Below are 24,504 nucleotides of genomic sequence, written 5' to 3'. Positions count from 1 at the left end.
CCCGGTCTGGGAGGATCCCACATGCCGCGGAGCGACTGGGCCCGTGAGCCATGGCCGCTGAGCGTGCGCGTCCGGAGCCTGTGCTCCGCAACGGGAGAGGCCGCAGCAGAGGGGCCGGCCCACCTAACAAAAAAAAAAAAAAAAAAAAAACGTGAAGGAGCTATTTTTTGGCATTGGCTGCTGAACAATGTAGGACAGTGAACCTTGGGGGTAAATAAGTACACAAGGTGAGCCCAGATTGGCTCCAGTGTTCTGCCTGGGGAAACCGTCCCAAATGTGGCCTTGGGAGATGGAGCCCAAGCCAAGCACAGCCCCTCACTGTTTACTTAGGGAGGCAGAGAGCTGAGGGCTGGCTGCTGAAGCAGCTGGAATTTGTGCGGTACTGAGGGTTCTGGGAAACAGAGAGGCACAAGGCCTACCAGACAGCGGCTGGTGCAAGGCTGAGAGCTGAATAGAGATTCCAGAGGTTGCAGGGCTGGGAGAAGTTGAAGTCTTAGCCCAACCCGAGTAGACGGACCTCACTGAGCCCCACAGTCATTCAACTGGGACCAGAAAGATCAACTGGGCCCTCAGTGGAATAAGAACCACGCACATGCAGAGCAAGGGTGGGCAAATTAAGACCTGTGAGCCAAACCCGGCTCACTGTCTTTCTTATAAATAAACTTTTATTGGAATATAGCTATGCTCATTTGTTTATATACTGTTTATGCTGCCTTTGTACTATATTAGCAGACTTGAGTAGCTGCAGTAGAGACGATAGGGCCCACAGAAGTTTAAGATATTTACTATCTGGCTCTTTATAGAAAAAGTTTGCTGAACTCTGCACTAGAGTAAGAGCCACACTCTAGGACTAAGCAAAACAAACAGATCCACCCTACCAAAGAAGAAAACCACGCCTGGCAGAACAGCATAATCTCCACAAGGTATTATCCACTTGGGAAGAATATACAATTACATATATGAAGAACAGAAAAATGTGATCCACAGTCAAGAAAAAAAAGTCAATAAAACAGAAAAAGACCCTCAGATCACCCAGATGACAGATTAACAGATAAGGACTTTAAAACAGCTGTTATAAATATGTATGTACAAGTACTTAGAGGAAAAGATGGACGTGAGTAAACAGCTGGGAAACCTCAACACAGAAATGGAAACTATAAGAAAAGAACCAAATGTAAATTCTAGAACTGATAAGTGCAATATATGAAGAAAATTTTAAAGGCTCCTGGCTTTTGAAGATACATAATGAAAAATCTACAGATGAAATTATATATCTGAGATGTGCTTCAAAATAATCCAGCTTGGGGAGGGGAAGTGGCTGGGGGTAAAGATGAAACAAGAGCTGCCATAAATTGATGACTATTGTAACTAGGTGATGGGTGTGTACTGCTTTCTCCACTTTTCTGTATGTTTGAAATTCTGCACATTCAAAAGCTAAAAAAGAAAATCCAATCTCTACAAGAAAAAACTGTTTTAACTGAAAAACAAGATAATGTTCAAATGAAGATTTGCATATATCTTATTCTCCTCCCCTCTTGCCAAATTCCCAAAGATACATAGCATCCACTCTGCATTTTCAAAGATTCCCAATGCTTGGGGAAAGTGAACATTTCATAAAAACTGTGAATATTTATGTAGGTGAATGCCATTCTCTCTATCTTTCTCTCTCTCTCTCTGTATGTTCTACACTTTGACACACATGGATATATCAGTATTTGATTTCACAAAATGAGATTATATTAAATTGCTCTATAACTTGCATTTTCCAAATAATATATGTTGTGAATATCATTCCATGTCAACAAATAGAGGTCAACATCTTTTTTTTTTTGGTTAATGACTGCACAGCATTTATCATTGAGGGTCTACATGCCCTGTACTGTGTATTAAAGTTCGTAATTTCAATGGGAGACAGGAACTATGCGTTATAGAAAGCTATTTCAAGCAGAGGGAAAACATAAGAGCACACATGGCTTGAGGGACAAGTCTGACTTTAGGGAATTCAGGGTCATGATTTGATTGTTAAGTATGCTTTAATTTATGTAGTAACAGGCCATATCATAACAGAGTTTATTTGTATTTGTATTAAGGTACTTGTTAAAAAAAATCATATAGCAAAAATCCATCTCCATTCTCAGCTATCAACATGAATAGAGTTTAAGTCACAGGAAGCTCCTTATTAATAGTATTGATATTTTCCAAATCATCCATGGCCTGCATCCCAAAAGTTGATTTCTAAGTTGGTTTGATGAAACTGAGGATACATTTTCCTACTGAAGCTATACAAAACAGTAAGGATCTCAGGTCAGTTGACAAAAGTTTAAAGTACCTAATTTATTATGTAAAATAGCCCCTCCCCTACCTGGAGGTTAAATTTTTGAAAAACCACTATCATAAGAAAATTCTTAGTGGAAGAATCTATGGCCTTAGAGTCACAAATGAACAAAAGCACTTGTAAAAATTTGTACATTTGTTAAAAAAAGACAAGAATAATAAAATATTAGTAGCATTATATGCATCTTAAATTACAGTAATGAGTATATATAAGTAATTTCCAGTTACCATTCCTTGATCATGGAAATCTTAAAGGTGTTCCCTTCCTATATTATAAATTACACAGACATTTTGCTTTGTTGCAGAGAATATGTACAGTAAAAGAAAATTTTCCCTTGGGTCTGGTCCCATTCAAACATTTGATATCTTTTGTATTTTCTTGGTTGGTTTTTTCTTTTATACAGTTTTTAAAAAAAGGTTTGGAAAATAAAAATGCTATCTTCTCAATGTATAAAATTCAAACACATCAATTATAAAGAAAGTAAAAATCAGTACAATCTCATCATCTGGAAATAACAGCTATGAACACTTGGGTGAGCATCCTGCTAGATATTTCTTTGGGCATATATACATATAAGGAAACAAAGATACAAACTTTATGTAAGTGGGATTTACTGTTCTATACCAGCCTTTTCTCCTCTATGCATGTCCATGACTTTTTAAGTCTACAGTATATCTACATCATCTTTTTAATGGCTGCACAGCATGCCATTGCATGGATAAACTATAATTTATTTAGTCATTCTCTTACCAATGGACATTTCAGATTATGGTGAATATTTCCCAATTACCATTATCATAAAGTTACATTCTTATTTATCCATCTGTGTACACTCATCCTATTGTTATCTCAGGATAAATTCCTAAAAGCAGAATTGTTAGGTAAAAGGTATGTATACCTTACACCTTGATACACATTGCCACACAGCCCTCTGGAAAGGCCAAACTATTTCACACACCCACCAACTGTGCCTCTCTTAGACTTTCTGCTGGACTTGCCCACAATCTTCCCGCTCTCCTCTCACTGGCATTAGTTCCCTCCACATGGATTGTGGAAGGACAGCAGGATAGTGATTAGGTCCAAGGGTTTACTTCCATCAGCTTCCTTCATCTCTCCCATGACTACACTGCTTAAGCCTTAAGCACTTCTCTTTTAGATTTCTTCCCTTCCCCCTCCCAACCTCTTTTTTCTAATTATCTCCAGTAAGTCTGACTCACAACTCAAATTACCTGGAATTCTCACAGTTGCCCAAAAAGGTATACAGAAGTAACACTGCCTTAAATTAATCTTGGAGGGAGATGGACTATAAAAGGGAGGAGCAGGGAATAAAGTCACTAACTAGGCCGGTCATATGACAAAAACTGACATTTTGAGGGGCTTCCCTGGTGGTGCAGTGGTTGAGAATTCCACGTGCCGCTGAGCGGCTGGGCCCGTGAGCCATGGCCGCTGGGCCTGCGCGTCCGGAGCCTGTGCTCCGCAACGGGAGAGGCCACAACAATGAGAGGCCCGCATACCGCAAAAAAGAAAAACTGACATTTTGAGATAAATTATTCTTTAGGCCTACCATATAACTTTTGTGAACAAATGTTTCTACAGGAGGTTGCAGTCTGAAAGGTCTTTCATTTGGTTATGAAACTGAGTACTTACTATGTGCACACATTGTATGCCAGGTTTTGGGAAGACAGAGATGAAGAAGATAAGATTCTTGTCTCTAAGAAGCTCCCATTCTAGCAAGGGAGATGGAGGTGTAAACAAATACTTTTCAGATAAGTGTGCATACTCTGATACAGGGTAATAAGTGTTGTGATAATGGCATGCCCTGAGTGCTATGTAAGCAGACTGGGTTAGTTTAGCCTGGGCAGAGGTAAATACAGCTTCAAAAGAGAGATGCATTTAAGTGTGGCCTTGAAGGATGAATGGTTTGCTGGGTGAAAGAAAACATTGCAGGCAAAGCAATCAAGGAGGTACACAATGGCAGACCTTAGCAGAGATATGACGTTAGGAAACTGGCAGGACCTGAGGCTGAAAAGGTCAACTGAGGCCAGAATGAGATGGTGCTATCCTTCGATGCTGAGGGATTCAGACTATCCCAGCAATGAAGAGTCCCCAGAGTTTTTTTTAGTAGGGAAGCATCATAATCAGATCTGAATTTTAGAAAGACAGCTGGTTGTGGGGAAGAAGATGGACTGAGGTGGAAACCAGTTACAAGGGATGGTAAAGAATTATACCCATACCATGCAGAAAACTGGAGGCATCCAGTCTGTCACTGGACACAGACACTGAAGGCAGTGGTGGGGACCAAAAGCCCTTAAATACTTACACTTAGGTACTGCCTGGATGGCGATGCCATTAATGGAGACAGAGTATATATGTGGAGAAGCAGATGTGTAGGGAAATATTCATTTCCATAATGGACTTGTTGAGCTTAAAGGGCCTGTGAGACATCTAGGAAAAGATACCTAACAGAGAGCTGGCATTCAGACCTGGTGCTCAGTTCCATGGGATACTCTGTTGATTTTTAAAAACTGTATAGATTTGACAGTCATTGAGGTAGGTCAATTTGATTGCTGACAACAAAGAGAGGAAACAGGGATGAGGGCTTAGAACAGAATCCTGGGGAACACTAATATTTATAAACCTAGAAGTAGAAGAAGAGCCTAGTGGAAGTCTGGGAAAATCAGAGAAACAGGAGGCAAGCCAGGAGAGACTGGCTCATAAAAGGAACAAGAGTGTAAAAGAGAAAATACGCCCCCTTCTTTGCCTTCACCATTCCTTCCCATACTCACTGGGCAAAGGATCTTATGTGCCAGCTTCGAGAGCTGGAACAAAAATTCTAATAAAGTGGGAACTAGGAGTGAGAGATTAAGCAAGGAGAGAGCTCCTGGGGTCCCAGGGGAGGGGTTTTGTACCGTGATCAGGGATTTAGTGTCAGTGCTAATACCAGGAGTACCTTCATCCCTAAAAGGCTCTTGTTACCTTCTCTCTACCTTCCAAGAGACTAATCCATCCTCTCCCCTTTCCAGTGTCACTACTTAAGAGTTTCCCCCCATCCCTTAGCCCATGATAGAAGAGAACAAATTTGGCCAAGCTGCAGGGCTTGAGGGATCTTAATTCCCTGGCCAGGGACTGAACCCATGCCCTCGGCAGTGAAAGCACCCAGTCCTAACCACTGGACCGCCAGGGAATTCCTCAGAAGAGAACAAGTCTTACCAGCCTCTCAATTCAGTAAGCTCTTGAGCCAGGTACTGTGCTTATTAAGATAGACGTATAGATAAGACACCGTTCCTGCTCAACAAGAATTAACAATCTAGTTAGGAGTGGGGATGGAGAGAGGAAGTAGGTAACTACTATATAGAGGGTGTACTGTGATTAAAGCTACAGTGAGCTGGAGAGTCATCAGAGAAAACTTATGCCCTTCTTAAGAGGTTAAAAAATCTCTTCTGGGACTTCCCTGGTGGCACAGTGGTTAAGAATCTGCCTGCCAATGCAGGGGACATGGGTTCGATCCCTGGTCTGGAAATATCCCACATGCCGCGGAGCAACTAAGCCCGTGCGCCACAACTACAGACCCTGTGCTCTAGAGCCTGCGAGCCACAACTACTGAGCCTGCGTGCCACAACTACTGAGGCTGCGTGCCACAACTACTGAAGCCCGCGCGCCTAGAGCCCGTGCTCCACAACAAGAGAAGCCACTGCAATGAGAAGCCCGCTCACCACAAGGAAGAGTAGCCCCCACTCACCACAACTAGAGAAAGCCCACGTGAAGCAACGAAGACCCAACGCAGCCAAAAATAAATAAATTTAAAAAAAAATCTCTTCTTCCCATTTTCCAAGAGGAAAAGGTGAACATAGATGCTGATGATAAATCCTGGCACATAAAGCCTTATAGTGGATTAATTTACATCAATCTAAAAGGGTGAAAAGGAGGAAGAGGGAAAAGAGAGGACCCTTCATAAATTTATCCTTCATTTTCAACCCTGGGGGGCGGAGAGCAGGTGGTACAGGACAACCTGTCTGCAATGCATAATAAAAGTAATTATGAATAGCCCATAAAGGGGCCTTTCCCTATCACTAAATCTCTTCCTGATGACATATTTTCCCTCCCTCTTCTAATCAGAAGATAACCCTCTTGTGGGGTATAGTGGGATGGGTTACTATAGCTATTTCTGTAATAGCTCTTTCCAAGATTGTCTGAACCACCATTTGTCAAAATCATAAGTGACAAAAAAGATGAATATGTTATTTCTATACTCTGCAAAGAGATTATATACATATGCAAACATATATGTGTGTGTATATAACACGTGTGTGTGTGTGGGTTGGCTCCTCCTCTACCTTGACTATCTGCCCAGATCCTCTTCACCATTACCTGCAGTGCACAAAAAAGAAGTCTAAAAGCCATTATTTCTTGTCAAAAGAGGAAACAGAAAAAAAGTAACTTGATTAGTAAACAGTTTGGAATGGAACCCAGATCTTAAGAGATGTAAATTGGTGCTCTTTTCACAAGGCGGTACTCTCACACTGGCCTCCACTCTCCCTTCCAACCAGTCCAAAATACTGCCTACATCACCTTCCCTTTACACATCTCTCACCTCATATCTCCCTGTGGCTCCTTAGTCATCTCCACTAACACTGTATTACACTGAAAGACTGAGGTCTGCCTACCAACCTCCTTCCTCTCTAAAAACATCTTCCTTTTTACTTCTCACACATGCTGATCATACTTGTCCTGTCTCATCTGAACTTTGCACACTGATTTCTGTGAAGAGACCATGCCATGCAGGGCAGAGGAATGAGCACTTAAAAAAAAAAAATCAGTGCCATATTCAAATGCCCATTTTGCCTCTTACAATCTGTGCAATCTTAGTCTTATTACTTAACCTCTTTGTCTCACTTTTCTCATCAGCAGAGAATAATGCCTAACTCACTGGGTTTTAAAAGGTAGCTAGCATATGTTAAGTGCTTAACACAGTATCATGTACTTCAAAAGCACTTAATAAACGGTAGTTATTTACTGTGAAAATAATATTTGCCTCACAGGACTGTTGTTCCTACATGCCTGAAACCTAAACAGTCCTTGAAAATATTTTAACTCCCTTTTCCCCCATCCTTGAAACTACTTCCTAGTTCTTTCCAACAACGATTCAGAAACCAGTTCAAATCCAACAAAGATTCACCTGCAAAAGTACTTGCACATTTACTAAAATCTCACCACTCACACAAGAGTAACACCTACTGAAAGCTAGCCAGACAAAATTTCTCCTCTTCTTAACTTTAAGTCAATGGAAGAGAATAATCACATTTTGCAAGTTCCCCAAAAGACGTGTTGTATCATGCCAACGGATACAAGTTGCTTTCTCTGCGGCAACTGGGTGTCCAGGCGCATTTCAGTTACTGCAGGTTCATCGCTCCGCCCCAGGAATAAAAAAGTTTGCTACAGCAATCACACAACTGACGTGGGCGAAGGAAACCTCAGACAATGTCCCATAAATCTCAAGGAGGGACTGCAAATAGATGCCACGCAGTGACGTGATCTAGGCAAGTGACAAATGAACACTTGTGGGTATGTTCCTGTGGCAATGTGTCATCGTGTGTCTGCGTGTGTCCGCAGAACTGAAAGCACATTCGTGTGCGCCGAGATGTCTGATCGCGGACGACTATTCATTTGAACCCGACTGCGTAGCCAGTGAGCGACAGTGAGAAGCCCCGCGGGGCTGTCCTCCAGGTGCTTACCTCTACGGACGAACAGGTGCACGCCGCTGGGCGCCGCCATGTTGGCGTCGGTCACGTGGCCGCGAGCTCTCGCCCCCCCCCTCGCCCCGCCCCGCCCGTTGGAGCCGTCCAGTCGCAGCCGTGGCGAAGACCCGAGGCGCCGAGGTCGGGAGAGCGGGAGTGCGCGTGCGCGCCGGGGGCTGACTGCGGGAGCCTAGGCGGCGGAGCGGCTCGGGCACCGGGGCCAGTAGGGGAACCCGCGGCCGGCCGAGCCCGCTCCGGCCGCGAGAGACGGGCTCCAGCTGCGGTTTGCGCGCTCGCTCTGAGCCCCCGCGCCCAGGTGGGATGGAAGAAGCCTGTCAGGTAAGCGTGGTATCCAATATTTGTAGCATCAACATTTTGGTGCATGGAAACGTAAAGTTGGGAGGAAAAAATAAAGCACAATCTAGCGTTCAACATAGCACTTTGCATCGTCTGCCCTTTGTTGCAAATTATTTCCCTGGATTCAGTTGAAAGGTAAAATTTGGTTCAAAGTCGCCAGCTGCCCCTTTGCTGTCCCAGAATCTACATTACTCAGCAGAGACAACAGACAAGACAGGATCTGTGTGCAGCTGCAAAATCTATTCTGGGTACCACAGTGGGTATATTCAGAGGACTTCTCCTTCCCCAAGGACACCTCGAGCTCAGTGGTATTAAGTGGAGTCTTAATCCTAAATTTGACTTTTAACAATGAGAGGTTGACGTCTGCCAATTGCGCTGCCGAAAGATGAAGCCTACAGAAGGCCAGTTATGAATCAAGTGAGGGAGCTGATGTATCCCTAGTGATGACAGTGTCCATTTTTACCAAATTCGCTGTTCCTCTTATCTGCATTCTGGGGCAGATTTCCATTCTGTCATGGACCAGGTATTAATCATCTTGGTAGCCTGGTACCCAGCAAAGAACCTGATATTCAAGGAATGTCTGGTGAAGGAATTGAACTCTGCATGGACCCAATCAAACCAAGAATGTAACAGTCTCCAAATGCAGTAAAGATTGATAAGGATTCTTGGTGAACATGTGTGATGTCTCCTAATTAATATTTAAGAATTTAATTTAACTACACACTCCGTGAAAAACTCAGACAATTCAGAAATGAATTTTTAAAGAAAGGGTAAATCCCCTTCCTCACCCTCTCTACACACCACAATCCCACTATTTAGTCAGCCACTGTGTGTGTCATTCCATGCCTTTTACAGGCAAATATGTGTAAAGATTTTAAATGGAATCACATACTTACTGTTGCAACTTGCTTTTCCACTCATAAACATCAAATCTTAGAACACTTAGAGCTCATTCTTTTTAATGACTACATAGTCCTGATGTTTTTACTTTTTTTTCACATCTTTATTGGAGTATAATTGCTTCACAATGTTGTGTTAGTTTCTGCTGTACAACAAAGTGCATCAGCTATATGTATACATATATCCCCATATCCCCTCTTGCGTCTCCCTCCCACCCTCCCTATCCCATCCCTCTAGGTGGTCACAAAGCACGGAGCTGATCTCCATGTGCTATGCAGCAGCTTCCCACTAGCCATCTATTTTACATTTGGTAGTGTATATGTGTCAATGCTAGTCTCTCACTTCATCCCAGCTTCCCCTTCCCCCTGTGTCCTCAAGTCCGTTCTTTACGTCTGCATCTTTATTCCTGCCCTGCCACTAGGTCCATCAGTACCGCTTTTTTAGATTTCACATATATGCGTTAGCATACGGTATCTGTTTTTCTCTTTCTGACTTACTTCACTCTGTATGACAGACTATCCCTCTACTGGGTATGTACCCTGAGAAAACCATAATTCAAAAAGAGTCATGTACCACAATGTTCATTGCAGCACTGTTTACAATAGCCAGGACATGGAAGCAACCTAAGTATCCATCGACAGATGAATGGATAATGAGGATGTGGCACATATATACAAGGGAATGTTACTCAGCCATAAAGAGGAACAAAATTGAGTTATTTGTAGTGAGGTGGATGGACCTAGAGTCTGTCGTACAAAGTGAAGTAAGTCAGAAAGAGAAAAACAAGAGTGAGTTTGGGTAGTTCATGAGAGGACACATCTATACTTCTTGGAGACCCAGTTTTGTATGCTTTTGGGTCACCTTGAAAGATAAAAAGAAAAAATGTTTTCCACTGAGGTAAATAAAATATACAAGGATGAGAATGAAAAGTACTCTTTCAGGTGACTTCAAGCCCCACCTTTTTCAAACGCAGATCAATTCCAAGGAGAGAGTTTTTGAACGTGCTAATCTGTCCTCAGTGTAACTGAAGCCAACAATCTGAGTGCAGGAAAGGAGCCTGAGAGTTAGCAGAACACCGAGTCTCAAGAAGTGTGCAAAAAAAAAGAAACCTAGAAGTCCCTAGAGAAATGTCAGAAGGCATTAAGCCCAATTTCAAACACATATGAAATAGAACACATGTTCATGTGATTCAGCTCAGCCAATCCTTGGAAAACCAATGCACAATTTATTCCCCTGCAACTAGAAGGAAAAGGAAAAGGAAACAGTATGAGAATTCAGGTGATACCACCATAGTGGAATCCAGTGAGGAAATCTCCAATAAGTTCAGCAAGGATGTGGATATGCAGGATGAGCTAGAAATGAAGCAGACATGAACTTGCACAGGTGATAGCTTGTGCACCGATTCTTGATTTAGCTTCTTTCATCACATCCTTCTGACCTTAGAAAGATTAAGAACTGCCAGCATGTGTTCTCCAAAATCATTAATTTATGAGATATATGCATACTGATCAACGGTATAAAAAAGGGCTGGACCCCTGACATCTAAGATCCGTGGCAATTCTAACATCTATGATCCTGGGTGTTAGGGCATTAGATTGCTTTCATTTAGTTGAGTAACTACTATTGACTCACTTCTCTACTCCATTTCTGCCTATCTTCCCATCTGTGAAATGAAGGTTAATTATGTTGTGGCACTTCATTGATTTGAACTTCCACCATTATTCAGATTTTGTACTTGTGTTTCTTGAAAAAAAAAGTTGAATAATTTTTCAAAACCAGGGTTCAAGAAATAAAGTATAACTTCCTAATACCTTCAGTTTCTGTGTCCAGAGATTCATTCTTAAATGTAAAAATATTTTTATTAATTGTGATTAATTATTGCTTTATAGGTCTTTTACCTTGGTTTTTTAAAAGATTGTCTTATTAGCATCTTTTAAAATCTAATCTTCTTTTATTAAAGAAATAAATCAGAAATAAATTCCGACATTCTCATTTTTTAAAAGTCATTTTTTTCTTTCCTCCTTCTTCTACTTAATGATAGTTTATTTTAGACTTATATTACATAACTTTTTCAAAAGCTGTATATAAGTTTGTGATGAAATTATATTGGTTTCTATAATGTAGATACTGAATTTGTAATTCAGATTAACAATTTAAAATGCTCTAGGGATTATGCTACATGAAGTAAATCTCTTTTTAAAAAAAAATAAATTTATTTATTTATTTTTGGCTGCGTTGGGTCTTCGTTGCTGCTCACAGGCTTTCTCTAGTTGCAGCGAGCAGGGGCCACTCCTCGTTGCGGTGCACGGGCCTCTCACTGTGGCGGCCTCTCCTGTTGCAGAGCACGGGCTCCAGGCACGCAGGCTCCAGCAGTTGTGGCACGCGGGCTCAGCACTTGTGGCTCGAGGGCACCAGAGCGCAGGCTCAGCAGTTGCAGCGCACGGGCTTAGTTGCTCCGCGGCATGTGGGATCTTCCCGGACCAGGGCTCGAACCCATGTCCCCTGCGTTGGCAGGTGGATTCTTAACCACTGCGCCACCAGGAAAGTCCCAGTAAATCCTTTTAAAAATAAATTTTGCTTTGTAATACATCATCCTGTAACTTGTTACACAGTTATGAAGATTACTTATAATGTAAGATACTTAAAAACATAGACTATAAAATAAAGACTAAGGTGCTTACATATCTATAGAAGAATCTTGTTACATATGAACACGTAAGACTAACTGAAATAAAGTGGTGTTTCCTACTAGGCACAAAGCATGTTCTGTGGCCTGCCGGGGGAAACTGGTGCCCTGGGACCTGCACAGCTTCAGTAGGGCTGTCATTTAGCCTCAGGTGCCTTTATTCTCCCTTCCTGAGCTTGCTTTTCAGTTTTGCCATCTGAATCAGAAAAATTAGACTTTTGGTTTAATATCAGGATCGTTTCTTAGCAGTTTACTGTATGGCTTGAGAAGAATATTTCCCATCCTGCCCTCCAATGTGTTCAGTGTTAGTGTGAGGAAATACTTTTATTTATTTACATTTTTTAAAGCTTTTAAAAAAATTTATTTATTTATTTATTTTTGGCTGCACTGGGTCTTCGTTGCTGCGTGCGGGCTTTCTCTAGTTGTGGTGAGTGGGGGCTACTCTACATTTTTTTAAAGTCAAATGAACGTTCTTTCCAAGAACTTGGAGTCCTGCATAAACATAATCTGCACATATAACAAGGAGCTGTCTAAGCTGACTGGACCCCTCTAAAATTAAGGTCCAGCTTCACATGATTCTATGTTCAGGCAGAGAGTTTCTAAGGCACTCTCAGCCAACTTGCTGGTAGAATGTTGTTTCCTATACCAATCACTTGAGACAATGATGGAGATGTTACTGGGTAATCTAGGGGGACCCTTAGAGAAAATGTGTAAATGCTCCATGTTTTCTTGAGGAAAAGTAGTGTCACGTGCAAGAGGCTCTGTCCGTGCTGTTTGTACCCTGCTTCCTTCGTCTCTAGCAGTGTCAAGAGGAAGCCAGGAGGCAGGGGAGGGGGGCTGGCATCGTGTGTGACCCTCCAGCCCCCCTATTTTTGATTTGGCGGGCTTTCTCTAGTTGTGGTGAGTGGGGGCTACTCTACATTTTTTTAAAGTCAAATGAACGTTCTTTCCAAGAACTTGGAGTCCTGCATAAACATAATCTGCACATATAACAAGGAGCTGTCTAAGCTGACTGGACCCCTCTAAAATTAAGGTCCAGCTTCACATGATTCTATGTTCAGGCAGAGAGTTTCTAAGGCACTCTCAGCCAACTTGCTGGTAGAATGTTGTTTCCTATACCAATCACTTGAGACAATGATGGAGATGTTACTGGGTAATCTAGGGGGACCCTTAGAGAAAATGTGTAAATGCTCCATGTTTTCTTGAGGAAAAGTAGTGTCACGTGCAAGAGGCTCTGTCCGTGCTGTTTGTACCCTGCTTCCTTCGTCTCTAGCAGTGTCAAGAGGAAGCCAGGAGGCAGGGGAGGGGGGCTGGCATCGTGTGTGACCCTCCAGCCCCCCTATTTTTGATTTGTATAATGACATTTTCTAGACCATGTAATTCCTAGGCAAATGAAACTTTAAGTTCCACCCCCTTCTAACAAGATTGCCCTACCTGAGCCCCTCCTACATTGAAATTCTGAAGATTCTGTGGCTCTCCAGCCCTTTATAGGCCTAATCCAAGTGGGCTCAGCAAGTAGCATGCTGCACCCTCCCAAGCAGCCTGTCACTGTAATTAAGCAGAGTGGAATGGGATCAGATAGGGCTAACTTAGCTGTAGGGTAAGACCAAACTTTGTCCCAAGGGAGTTGTTGCTCTCAGGCACAGTCTGGCCCACATTCATTTAAAGCTGCTCCAACCTCTTGGCTTGAAAGATATTATGGGAGATTTGTAAGCAGAAATAGTGCTTCAGCATAACAGCCTGTCCATTGTTGGAGCAGCAGGCCACCTGGAATGGTGGCAGGGGCCAAGGGAGGGAAGAGATGGGAAGGCCATAAGGAAGAGGATGAGGGTGGTCCCAGACCTCACTCATTGATGCATCTAAGTTTTATCTTTTTTTAATTGAGGTATAGTTGATTTACAATATTATATTAATTGCAGGTGTACAACGTAATGATTAAAAATTTTTATGGATTATACTCCATTTATAGTTATTATAGTATATTGGCTGTATTCCCTGTGTTGTACAATGTATCCTTGTAGCTTATTTACCTGACGCATAGACGCTCGTACCTCTTAATCCCCTACGCCTATCTCTTGCCCTTCTCCCCTTCCCTCTCCCCACTGGTAACCACTCATTTGTTCTCTGTATCTGTGAGTCTGTTTCTTTTGTGTTATACTCACTAGTTTGTTTTATATTTTAGATTCCACTTATAAGTGATAACATACAGTATTTGTCTTTCTCTGTCTGACTTATTTCACTAAATATAATATACCCTCCAGGTCGATCCACGTTGTTGCAAATGGCAAATTTTCATTCTTTTTTATGACTGATAGTATTCTGTTGTACATATACCACATCTTCTTACCCATTCATCTGTTGATGGATACTTAGGTTGTTTCTTGGCCATTGTAAATAATGCTGCTATGAACATTGGGGTGCATGTATCTTTTCCAATTAGTGTTTTTGTTTTCTTCGGATATATACCCAGGAGTGGAATTGCTGGATCATATGGTAGTTCTATTTTTAGTTTTTTGAGGAACTTCCGCACTATTTTCCACAGTGGCTGTTGAGTTTTATTATGAGGGACAGGGCTTCCCTGACCTTATTTCTTGGCACTGGCTCTAAGGGAAGCTGAGTTAAAGCAGAAGTGGTGTATTTGCCCCATGAAATCTAAATAAAAACGTGTACCGTTATCGACTATCATCCATTCTCAATTAGTAAGCCCTGGAAAAGTAGCACCTGCTTACACACTTCTGCAGAATGAAGAATTCCATGCAGAGTAAGGAAGAAAGGCAAAAAGTTTCCAAGAGAATTTAGTGATCAATCAGCCAATCAATAAATACTTAAGTGCCTACTCTAGGCTCCAAGGAGATGTGATGTTACTTTTGTTCTTAGGAAGCCAATTGGAAAGCTGAGACTAACATGCTCACAAAATTGTCCATAAAGAAAGACCAAGTACCCTTGAGACTGTAAGCCTCTTAGGAGCAACACCAGGTGTGAGGGGTCACAGATTTTGGCTATCCCTGGCTGCCAAGACCTGAGAAAAATGCTGAACTCTAATTATATAAATTCCCAGGAACTTGCACCTGTTAAAATCCTTCCTGCAAAGATGAAGGTGAAAGGGAAATAATGCTTCCTTTACCATCTCTAATCCACATTTGTAAAAAAAGAGAAAGGAAAACGCTCTCGATCTCATTGTTAGAATTTTTTTAAAAATTTATTTATTTAATTTATTTATTATTTTTGACTATATTGGGTTTTTGTTGCTGTGCGCGGGCTTTCTCTAGCTGCGGCGAGCCGGGGCTACTCTTCTTTGCGGTGCGCGGACTTCTCATTGCAGTGGCTTCTCTTGTTGTGGAGCACGGGCTCTAGGCACGTAGGTTTCAGTAGTTGTGGCACGCAGGCTTCAGTAGTTGTGACTCACGGGCTTTAGAGCGCAGGCTCAGTAGTTGCAGCGCACAGGCTTAGCTGCTCCGCGGCATGTGGGATCTTCCCGGACCAGGGCTAGAACCCGTGTCCCCTGCATTGGCAGGCAGATTCTTAACCGCGGCGCCACCAGGGAAGCCCCTAGAATTTTTTTAAGTCTGTTTTGGTTTTTCTTTTTTGTTTACACATGTATGTAATATGTGCTCTTTAAAAACATTTAAAAAATACGGAAGTGTAAAATATAGAAAGTAGAAGTTCCCCAGAAAAGCTCTTCCCAGGTAATCGCTGTTAATACGTTGATATGTATTCATCCAGAGTTCTTTCTGTGCATATACCATTTGCTGAACTTTCTAAGGGAAGTTACCTGTTTTACTGTGACTAGTCACACATCTATATAGAATAAAAGACAGACTAGGCAAACCACATGTGAGAGGACAGGAATGCATAGTATTACCTATGTCTTTGTTGCTGTCTACTGTACATTCTCTTTTCCTTTTGCCTTCACTCTGCCCTTGTTTCTCTTCTTCCAATGTTTCCACCCTTCTATAAGATTACTCCTCTTACTGTTTTTTCCCTTTCCCTCCTGAAATGATGGTACATTCCTGGTTACCTTCTCCTATTTTTTCGTCTTTGCTTACCCTTCTGCTGGGTTTATGGTTCTGTGTTTACTGTAGTGTGTTTGAGTAAACAGTGTCCTGTAGGGTTATGTGAGACCAGTTCATATAGAAAGCAGTTGGACCACTAAGATCAGAGGTTGAAAATATTTGTGATTTTGACATTTCCTACATAGAAGTATGAAGCAGTACTCCTTGGTCAATGAACAGTTATGCAGACTACACTGCAGTAAGAATCTCCAAAGTGGAGATTATGAAATAACAAGGGATTTAATAATAGAAAAAGAAAACTAGCCTGTGTGTCCCTTTTCCCTCTCCTACTCTCCACCTCCACTCCCCAAACTGGCTGACAAACTAAGCAGAAATGCACTACTGCTTAAATTGCATTTCTTAACTTCTACTTGCCTCTCACTCAACAGATTCTGTATTCAAGACGGAAGCTGTTGAAACAAACAAGGGGGCAGATGCTGCCTCGACCTCTCTTCCCATTGAGCTGAGCTCCTCTGTGCTCCCCCCATCCACTTTAACCCAGAGAATAACCTGTCTGGAGAGCATTCTTCTCATCTGAGGCACACGCAAACATCACTGCATTTTCCTTTGCTGGAGAAAGGATAAAGGAAGAAAGGCGGCAGCTGCTCCAGGAGCAGAGAGCAAACAAGCCTCACTGTGGTGGTCCCACAGCCTTCACAAAGGGGATTCAGAGAGCTAGGCAAACACACTGCACAGCCCAAGACTTCTGCACAGATTCACCTGCCAGTATTATTCATTAAAGATCTAAAGAACTGTCCAGGTGAACTGAGAGTCTAACCAAAGCATGTTTTCCAACCGGTCTTTTATGGAGTTGGAAGGAGAATACAGTTGAAGAACTGGAAAGGGCTTTAAAGATCACCTAATCCAACTAGAACTCTACCCCTTCCAATGTTAAGGTAAAGCTAGTGAGGTCCGGAAAGGTCATAGGAGAGAAGATTCGCCCCTTTTCCAGCCTGTGTATTGTAACACTGGAGGTCTTAAAATTTTTGTTTTATAAGACGTTTATGAGGCATTTCTTGTAGCATTTTACACACAACAGCTCTTCAGATGTTCATGAGACCGCATTACCTTTTTACTGCATTATATTTCTCCACAGGGTTAATGAAAAACCCCCAAATTATGACGTGAACAATTTCAAAGCATTGGTTTTACATTTAGTGTCTGTTGATTCATAGGGCCAGTGTGTCAAAGATGGGGACAGTTTGCTTCTGATAGCCAAATAAAGTATATGGTAAACTATGGTTCCCTGGAGAATCAGTTTCCAAAGAAAAGAACTGAGTATAGCCCTCTTTATTTTTTTATTTATTTATTTTTTTTTTAAAGAAAGCTCTTTACTGTCTTTTGGCAAATTCTGCTTTGTGGAAGTCAGGCTGAGCACAATCTCACTGTTTAAAGGTGCCACTTACCTGCTTCAGATAAACTTGTTTTTAAAATTTCCTTAGTTTACAGTTGTATTTTATTTGACAATTATATGGAGCTTCAGTTGCTGAACAGTATTTCAACAAAATTTTATATCAAGGTAACACATATTTGGTTTTAAAAAACATGCAATTAGGGCTTCCCTGGTGGCGCAGTGGTTGAGAGTTTGCCTGCCGATGCAGGGGACACGGGTTTGTGCCCCGGTCCGGGAAGATCCCACATGCCGCGGAACGGCTGGGCCCGTGAGCCACGGCCGCTGAGCCTGCGCGTCCGGAGCCTGTGCTCCGCAACGGGAGGAGGCCGCAACGGTGAGAGGCCCGCGTACCGAAAAAAATAAATAAATAAAAAATAAAAAACATGCAGTTATAACAAGGTTTACAACGAAAAGCAATAGTCTCCCATCCTACTGTCTCCCAGTTTGACCCAACTCAACCAATCTTAACTGTTTTCGTTTCTAGTTACTGCTCAAAGCCATGCCAATTATAGTTTATTATATTTAGACTCTTTCTTTACACTTTTTTCATAATTTCCTATTCTAATTTGGACCAATTACTTTTGTAGACATGTTATTCAGTTGCCATCCTCAGATTTTTTTTTATTGGAATCAGAATAGTTTTACTATTTCCTGTACTCCACATCTTACATGCTCTAATTTCACCTTCATGCCGTTGAAATAGATCAACTAGTAACTTCATCAGAAAGTGTGTAAAGTGTTTTCTGATTTCATAGATTTCCAAAACCACCTTTCTTTTCTCTCACACTTGGGTGTAGGATTCTTGATTCAAAATCATTTTCCATCAGAACTCTGAAGTCATTGTTCCATTGTCTTTTAGCTTGAAGTATGGCTGATAAGGAGTTTGGTGCTGTTTAAATCCCCCTTCCTCTCCCAAGTTTCCCCCTCTGAAAGCTTTTAGCACTTTTATTTTATGCTCAGTGTTTTGAAATTTAATAATGTAGTCTACATGTGGATCCTTTTAGATAAGTGGTATAGTGGTTAAAAACGCAAGTGAATTATACTGCCGGGGCTAAAATCCTATCTCTGCCACCTACTAGCTGTGTGACGGGTGAAATAATCTCCCTTGACCTCACTCGAGGAGGATACCATGTGTGCCTCTGAAGGTTGTTGTGCGAACTGAGATGACTGTTACAAGTGCTTAGCAGATAGTAAGTGCTCCATAAATGCTAGTGATGATTTAATCCTGCTCAACCTTCAGTGAACTCTTCTAATTTGAAGATTCTGCAACTTTGCAGAGTCTGCAACTCTGAGGAATTGTCTTCCCTTTCTTTGATAATGTCCTTCTGTTTGCTCTTCCTGTCTGAAAATAAGCCAGCTATCAGATTTCCCACATTGATTTCTCTTTTCTCTCATATTTTCTGTTTTTTGATGTTCTGGGGAATTTCTTCAACTTTATACCCCAAGTTTCTGCTGCTTGAATTGTAACAATCATTTTAAATTTCTAAGAACTCTTTCTTATTCACTGATTGTTCCTTTTTCATAGTATTGTTTTTATTTCATATAGGCAATATCTTTCCCAAGTCTTATTTTGAAAACATAAAAGCAATAAAGGTTGAAAGAATCACATAGTGAACACCTGTATATCCCTCCCACCTAGATTCACTAATTTAAAACTTTTGTCATATTTGCTTCATTTCTGTTTATGTACATATGTCTATGTATGTATGTGTATGCCATTTACACAAACATACTTTTTTCCTGGACCATTTGAATGTCAGTTGCAGATGTCATAACTCTGTTCCTAGATAGTTTAGCATGTGACTTCTAGGAATAAAGACATTCTCCTACACAGTCACAGTACCATTATCACAACGATGAAAATTAACAAAATTCCATATCATCTAATGTAGTCCATATTCAAATTTCTCTATTGTCTCAAATGTGTGCAAAACGTACCAAAATGTTAAATGTCCATGCCTTTTAAAAATATTTATTTATTTATTTATTTATTTTTGGCTACATTGGGTCTTTGTTGCTGTGCATGGGCTTTCTCTAGTTGCGGTGAGCAGGGGCTACTCTTCCTTGCGGTGCCTGGGCTTCTCATTGCGGTGGCTTCTCTTGTTGCGGAGCACGAGCTCCAGTAGTTGCAGCACGTGGGCTTCAGTAGTTGCGGCATGCAGGCTCTAGAGTGCAGGCTCAGCAGTTGTGGCACACGGGCTTAGTTGCTCCGCGGCATGTGGGATCTTCCCAGACCAGGGCTCGAACCCGTGTCCCATGCATTGGCAGGCGGATTCTTAACCACTGCGCCACCAGGGAAGCCCCCAAAAATGTTCATGCCTTTTCACTCAGCGATTCCATCACTATCTTGCATACATACCCCCACCACACGTACAGAATGTGTACACAAGAACGTTCACTGCAGTACTGCTTTTAAGAGCAGAAGATAGGAAACTGCGTTAAATGTCCATCAATATAGGATTGGGTTAAACACATTGAGACCAAACTATGGAATAAATATCCAACAGCTGTTTAGAATCAAGGTGTTTAGAATTGAAGTGTTCTGATATGCACTAATAAAGATATGAGTTAAATTTAACTGGAAAAGATTCCAAGTACTGCATGTAGTATATCACCATGTGTGTTAAAACAAAAAATGATGGCTTTCTGAAACTGATAATTAACTCTAAGGGACAAAAGAGAAACTGGGAAAAGTAATTGCCTCTGGAGAAGTGACTTAGGTGACTGCCTGGGAGGGCAGTTTACTTATCAAATACTCTTACTCATTTTGAATTTTGTACTATGTCCATGTTACAAAATAAAAAAGTCAGTGCTTAATGTGGGTGAATATCCAATCCCATATAGCAGTGGTTCTTAACCAAGGGTGATTTTGCCCCCCGGAGGACATGTGGCAATGTCTGGAGACATGTTTGGTTGTTACAGCTGGAGGTGGGGATAGTACTGCCGGCACCTAGTGCGTAGAAACCAGGGGTGCTATTAACCAGCCAATACACAGGTCAGCCTGGCAAAACAAAGAGTGATCTGGCCCAAAATGCCAATAGTGCTGAGGTTGAGAAACTCTGCTGTAGAGCAATTCTTCTGGATGATAAGGTTTGAGAAGAGCTAAGCAAGACTAAAGGAATAAACAAAAAGAAAGTCATGTGCATATGCCTAAGCGTTATCATCGTGCCTTTAAGGTACTTCATATTTCTAGTAGTATAGAAGTATAGGTTGGAGAAGTCCAATATGCTCGTTTGCATAGCTGATTCCAGATTGATACAGTATTATGCTTCTGTAACCTTAGTTGGTGTTAATAATTTTAACTGTTGTGAACAGTAGTATGGTCACTTTAAGAATAAGGTCAGACTAAAGTCCATGATTTCTAGACTTTAATCTGTAAGTATACTTGCACATGTATGCACAGCACATGTACAAGAACATGCATGCATTGCAGCACTGTTTGTAACGAAAGTTAGTGACACAACCTAAATAATAGGGGACTGGTAGATTAACTTATCGTATATCCATACAATGGATACTATGCAGCCATAGCTCTGATTATCTCCAAGATATCATTAAGTTTAGGGAATTCCTTGGTGGTCTAGTGGTTAGGACTCTGAGCTTCCACTGTAGGGGGCCCAGGTTCAATCCCTGGTCAGGGAACTAAGATCCCCCAAGCCTTATGGCACAGCCAAAAAAAAAAGAAAAAAACAAAACCCCCCAAAACCAAGATATCATTAAGTTTAAAAGGCAAGTTAGAGAACAATATCTGTAGGAGGTTACCCTATGTATATATGATACATAAAAGATATATATGCTCATTTATGCATCTATCTCTGAAAGATATGCAAGATCTCAGAAATAGCGGTTGCTTCTAGAGGACTGGGGCAAGGAACTCTTCACAGTATGCCCTTTTGCATTTTTGTACTATATGTATACTACTTTTTATATGCATAGACAGCTCTACCTAAGTCAATGAGTTAATGCACTGTTTAACACCACTGCAATGCATAATACAAGGAGAATGAAATATGTATTACAATAAGATGTAAAGGCATATGGAAACAGAAAAGTTGTAGATGTTGAAAAATTGAAAATGTTGAGAAAAAACGAGGAACTTCAAGCCACACTTCAAATGAGGCACCAATAATTTGTCATTACAAATAAACATCCTTTTTCCTAATACTTCTTCCTGCAGGTTATAAAAACAAGAGGGCAGTTGGGGTATTTGTCTAGTGACTAGGGCAAACATGCAGGTGAGGTATTTCCCAGACGGTGATCAAAGAAAAGCCCCTCCTGGAATGCTTAAGACTTGGTTGGCCTACTTGATGGAAGTTGAGATGGAGGAGTGGAAGCCAGGAGTCTAGGGTATATAGTCCTGGCTTTGCCACTAATTCACAGTGTGACCTTAATCAAGTGAACCTCTGGATCTATTGTCCATCTATAAAATGAGAGTGTAGATCCTAAAAGACAAATTTAAAAAATCAAATGGAAAGGTTGGATTAATAACTACAATTGTGTCCAAGCTAAATCAACTTAAGAAATTCCTTTGTTTTAAAATATACCTTATAACATTTTGAAATATTTTGTTGATATGCTAAGGTATTTCAAAGGAGCTTAATAAATAAATGTAAGAGTGTTTTGTCTACGGCTTCCAAGTCACTACAGGAGTGCAGTAAGAAGTAGAAAAGAGAGGGAGTGACAGATTCTGTTGGGGAGATTGAATAAATAATTCTAAGAGAAAAAAAATCAAATGGATAATTCCTATCAGGGAAAAAAATTCACGGAAACATGGAAAAATATTCAACCTTCCCATTAAGCAAAAGGAATATAAATTTGAGATTTTTTTTTTTTTTTTTTTTGTGGTATGCGGGCCTCCCGCCGCCGCGGCCTCTCCCGCCGCGGAGCGCAGGCTCCGGACGCGCAGGCCCAGCGGCCATGGCTCACGGGCCCAGCCGCTCCGCGGCACGCGGGATCCTCCCAGACCGGGGCGCGAACCCGGCTCCCCTGCATCGGCCGGCGGACGCGCAACCACTGCGCCACCAGGGAAGCCCCCTAAATTTGAGATTTTATACCTATTGAGGCAACAACAAAATCAACATCCCATACCACTGAATTCTGTTAAAACCAGTATACACATTAATATCTGTTAGTAATTTACAAAGCATTCTGGAAAACATGGCATGTTTATATAGCTGAGCCATAGAGATATTCCTACCTTTTGACTCAGTAACTGCATTTCCCAGGAATTTATCTTGAGGAATACTTAACAGATACAAAAATATATATACACGAAGACATTAATTCATTTGAATGTTGTAATAATAAAAGAAAAAACCCTAGGCAAATGGTTTAATATGGGTACATCAACATGAAATATTGTACGTCTATAAGAACCATTTTGAACACTAGGAATGTTTGTTAAAAACAAAATGCTACTATGTTCAATGTATATAGAGATAATATATAAAATAATTTCATTTAGAAGGCAGAACTATGGGTACCTTATTATTTAATCAGTATTTAACATTCTCGAACTGGCTTTTCAATTCTAATAAAAAGAACGCAAGAATGAATTTGAGGAAGTAAATCACTTGACCTCTGAGGTCTGTGATTTTAATAATTCTCTGATACGGCACTGGAGGTTTTGCTGTGAGCTTTCCTTTAGTAGGCAAGAAAACAGATCAGATAAATCTTCAGAATAGACAAGACTCTGGTACAGCAAGCTGAGGCCCCTGCAATTTGGAGACAGTCAGGGACATATAGTGGTTTTTTTTTTTTTTTCCTCTCACACATAAACTAACATATAAACTGAATTTTGTGTGATTTAGAAAAATACTTTTAGACATATACTACACCTACACCCACATCTGAGTAGAAAAGCTTAAGAGTGATGAGAAAAGACGTAAAAAGGATTAAGCACACATCTTAGAACAGGGAGGGAGCCTTGAGATAATTCTAGTACAACCTCATTTTACAGATGAAAAACACTGATGCTTAGAAAGGAAACATGATATTACACGTAGAGAAAATGCAACTTGGAGAAGATGGAAAAAAATAAGAGTGGTGCACGGGGGAAGGGAAAAAGGTAAAGGCAGCAAGTAAATACAGTCAATGTGTATGTGGGTGATAAAGCGGAGGAAGGCTACTACCACAGGGTGAAAAGTGACTGCTAAGACCTAGAAGGTGGCTGTGTTAGGTTTCACACACGGTCCTGTACATCTATCCTGGTATTTAATTAGCCTGCACAAGGTGCAGATCTAACAGACGTACTCTTCAAACTCAAAATGAAGGTACAGCCTTTCAAGTCCGAAAGATGAATGCTAAATGAGATCTTTAACCATGGAACATAGAACACTGTTTAAAAACAATGTACAGAAATTGGTATCACACCGGCTTTTTCTGGTTTCTATATAAAAAAGGATGTTGAAAGATAATTTATTTAGATTGTACTGATTTTCTTCGTCCAAGCTCATTTTTAGGTATCAATTGTGACTTTTCAATAAAACAATTTTTAAATCTGCTAATTTAGATGGAAAACAAACTGTTTTCATATAGTTTCAGAAGGACTTTGAACTGGTTCATTCAATCTGTACAAGTTATGTACATGTATATACTCTTTCAGAAATCAACAAATTTAATCTACATGTAAGCTTCTGAGATGAGATTGCCTGAAACGTTTGCAACACTCTCATTTTAAGGGGATGGTTTAGTGCCATTGGTATGCTGCTGGCCACAGCTATTTTGTGTCCAGAGGGTACTAGTCACTTTCCTTCTCCTATGTTTGACAGATTTTACTGATGGAAAGCTGATTTAAGGATAAGACAGTGCTTGTCCAAGTTGGGATTTTGCCTTGAGCATTGAACACATCAGATTTTAAAAGTAAAGTTCAACTTACATCTCATTTTTGATGTTATACAATACGTGGCTTACTGGCACACATTAAAAAATCAAGCTTTTACTTTTAATGACTGTATCAAGCAACTTATTTAGCTCTACTTCAATAAAATAAAGACTATATTAAGCAATTTATCATTACTTTGTTTTTTTCTTTGTTGGACTTCAAC

General features: G+C 40.9%; 1 protein-coding gene and 1 long non-coding RNA gene across 2 annotated transcripts in view; one reads left to right on the top strand and one right to left on the bottom strand.

Moving 5' to 3' along the window:
- Positions 1-8,454, bottom strand: part of METAP1D (methionyl aminopeptidase type 1D, mitochondrial) — a 91,993-nt gene extending 83,539 nt beyond the window's left edge. Inside the window, 2 exon segments of the mRNA XM_024122345.2 lie at positions 8,068-8,145; positions 8,148-8,454. Of these exon segments, the coding sequence (XP_023978113.2) occupies positions 8,068-8,145; positions 8,148-8,454 (385 nt within the window).
- LOC129392562 (uncharacterized) overlaps positions 8,321-24,504 on the top strand; it is a 42,612-nt gene continuing 26,428 nt past the window's right edge. Inside the window, exon 1 of the long non-coding RNA XR_008618684.1 lies at positions 8,321-8,409. This is a non-coding gene — a long non-coding RNA (uncharacterized lncRNA). The remainder of the gene's footprint in view (positions 8,410-24,504) is intronic.

Source organism: Physeter macrocephalus, chromosome 2 (assembly GCF_002837175.3).
Source record: "Physeter macrocephalus isolate SW-GA chromosome 2, ASM283717v5, whole genome shotgun sequence".
Taxonomy (NCBI): domain Eukaryota; kingdom Metazoa; phylum Chordata; class Mammalia; order Artiodactyla; family Physeteridae; genus Physeter; species Physeter macrocephalus.
The sequence above is the reverse complement of the archived record's forward strand: the minus strand, read 5'-3'. Positions and strand labels throughout refer to the sequence as shown.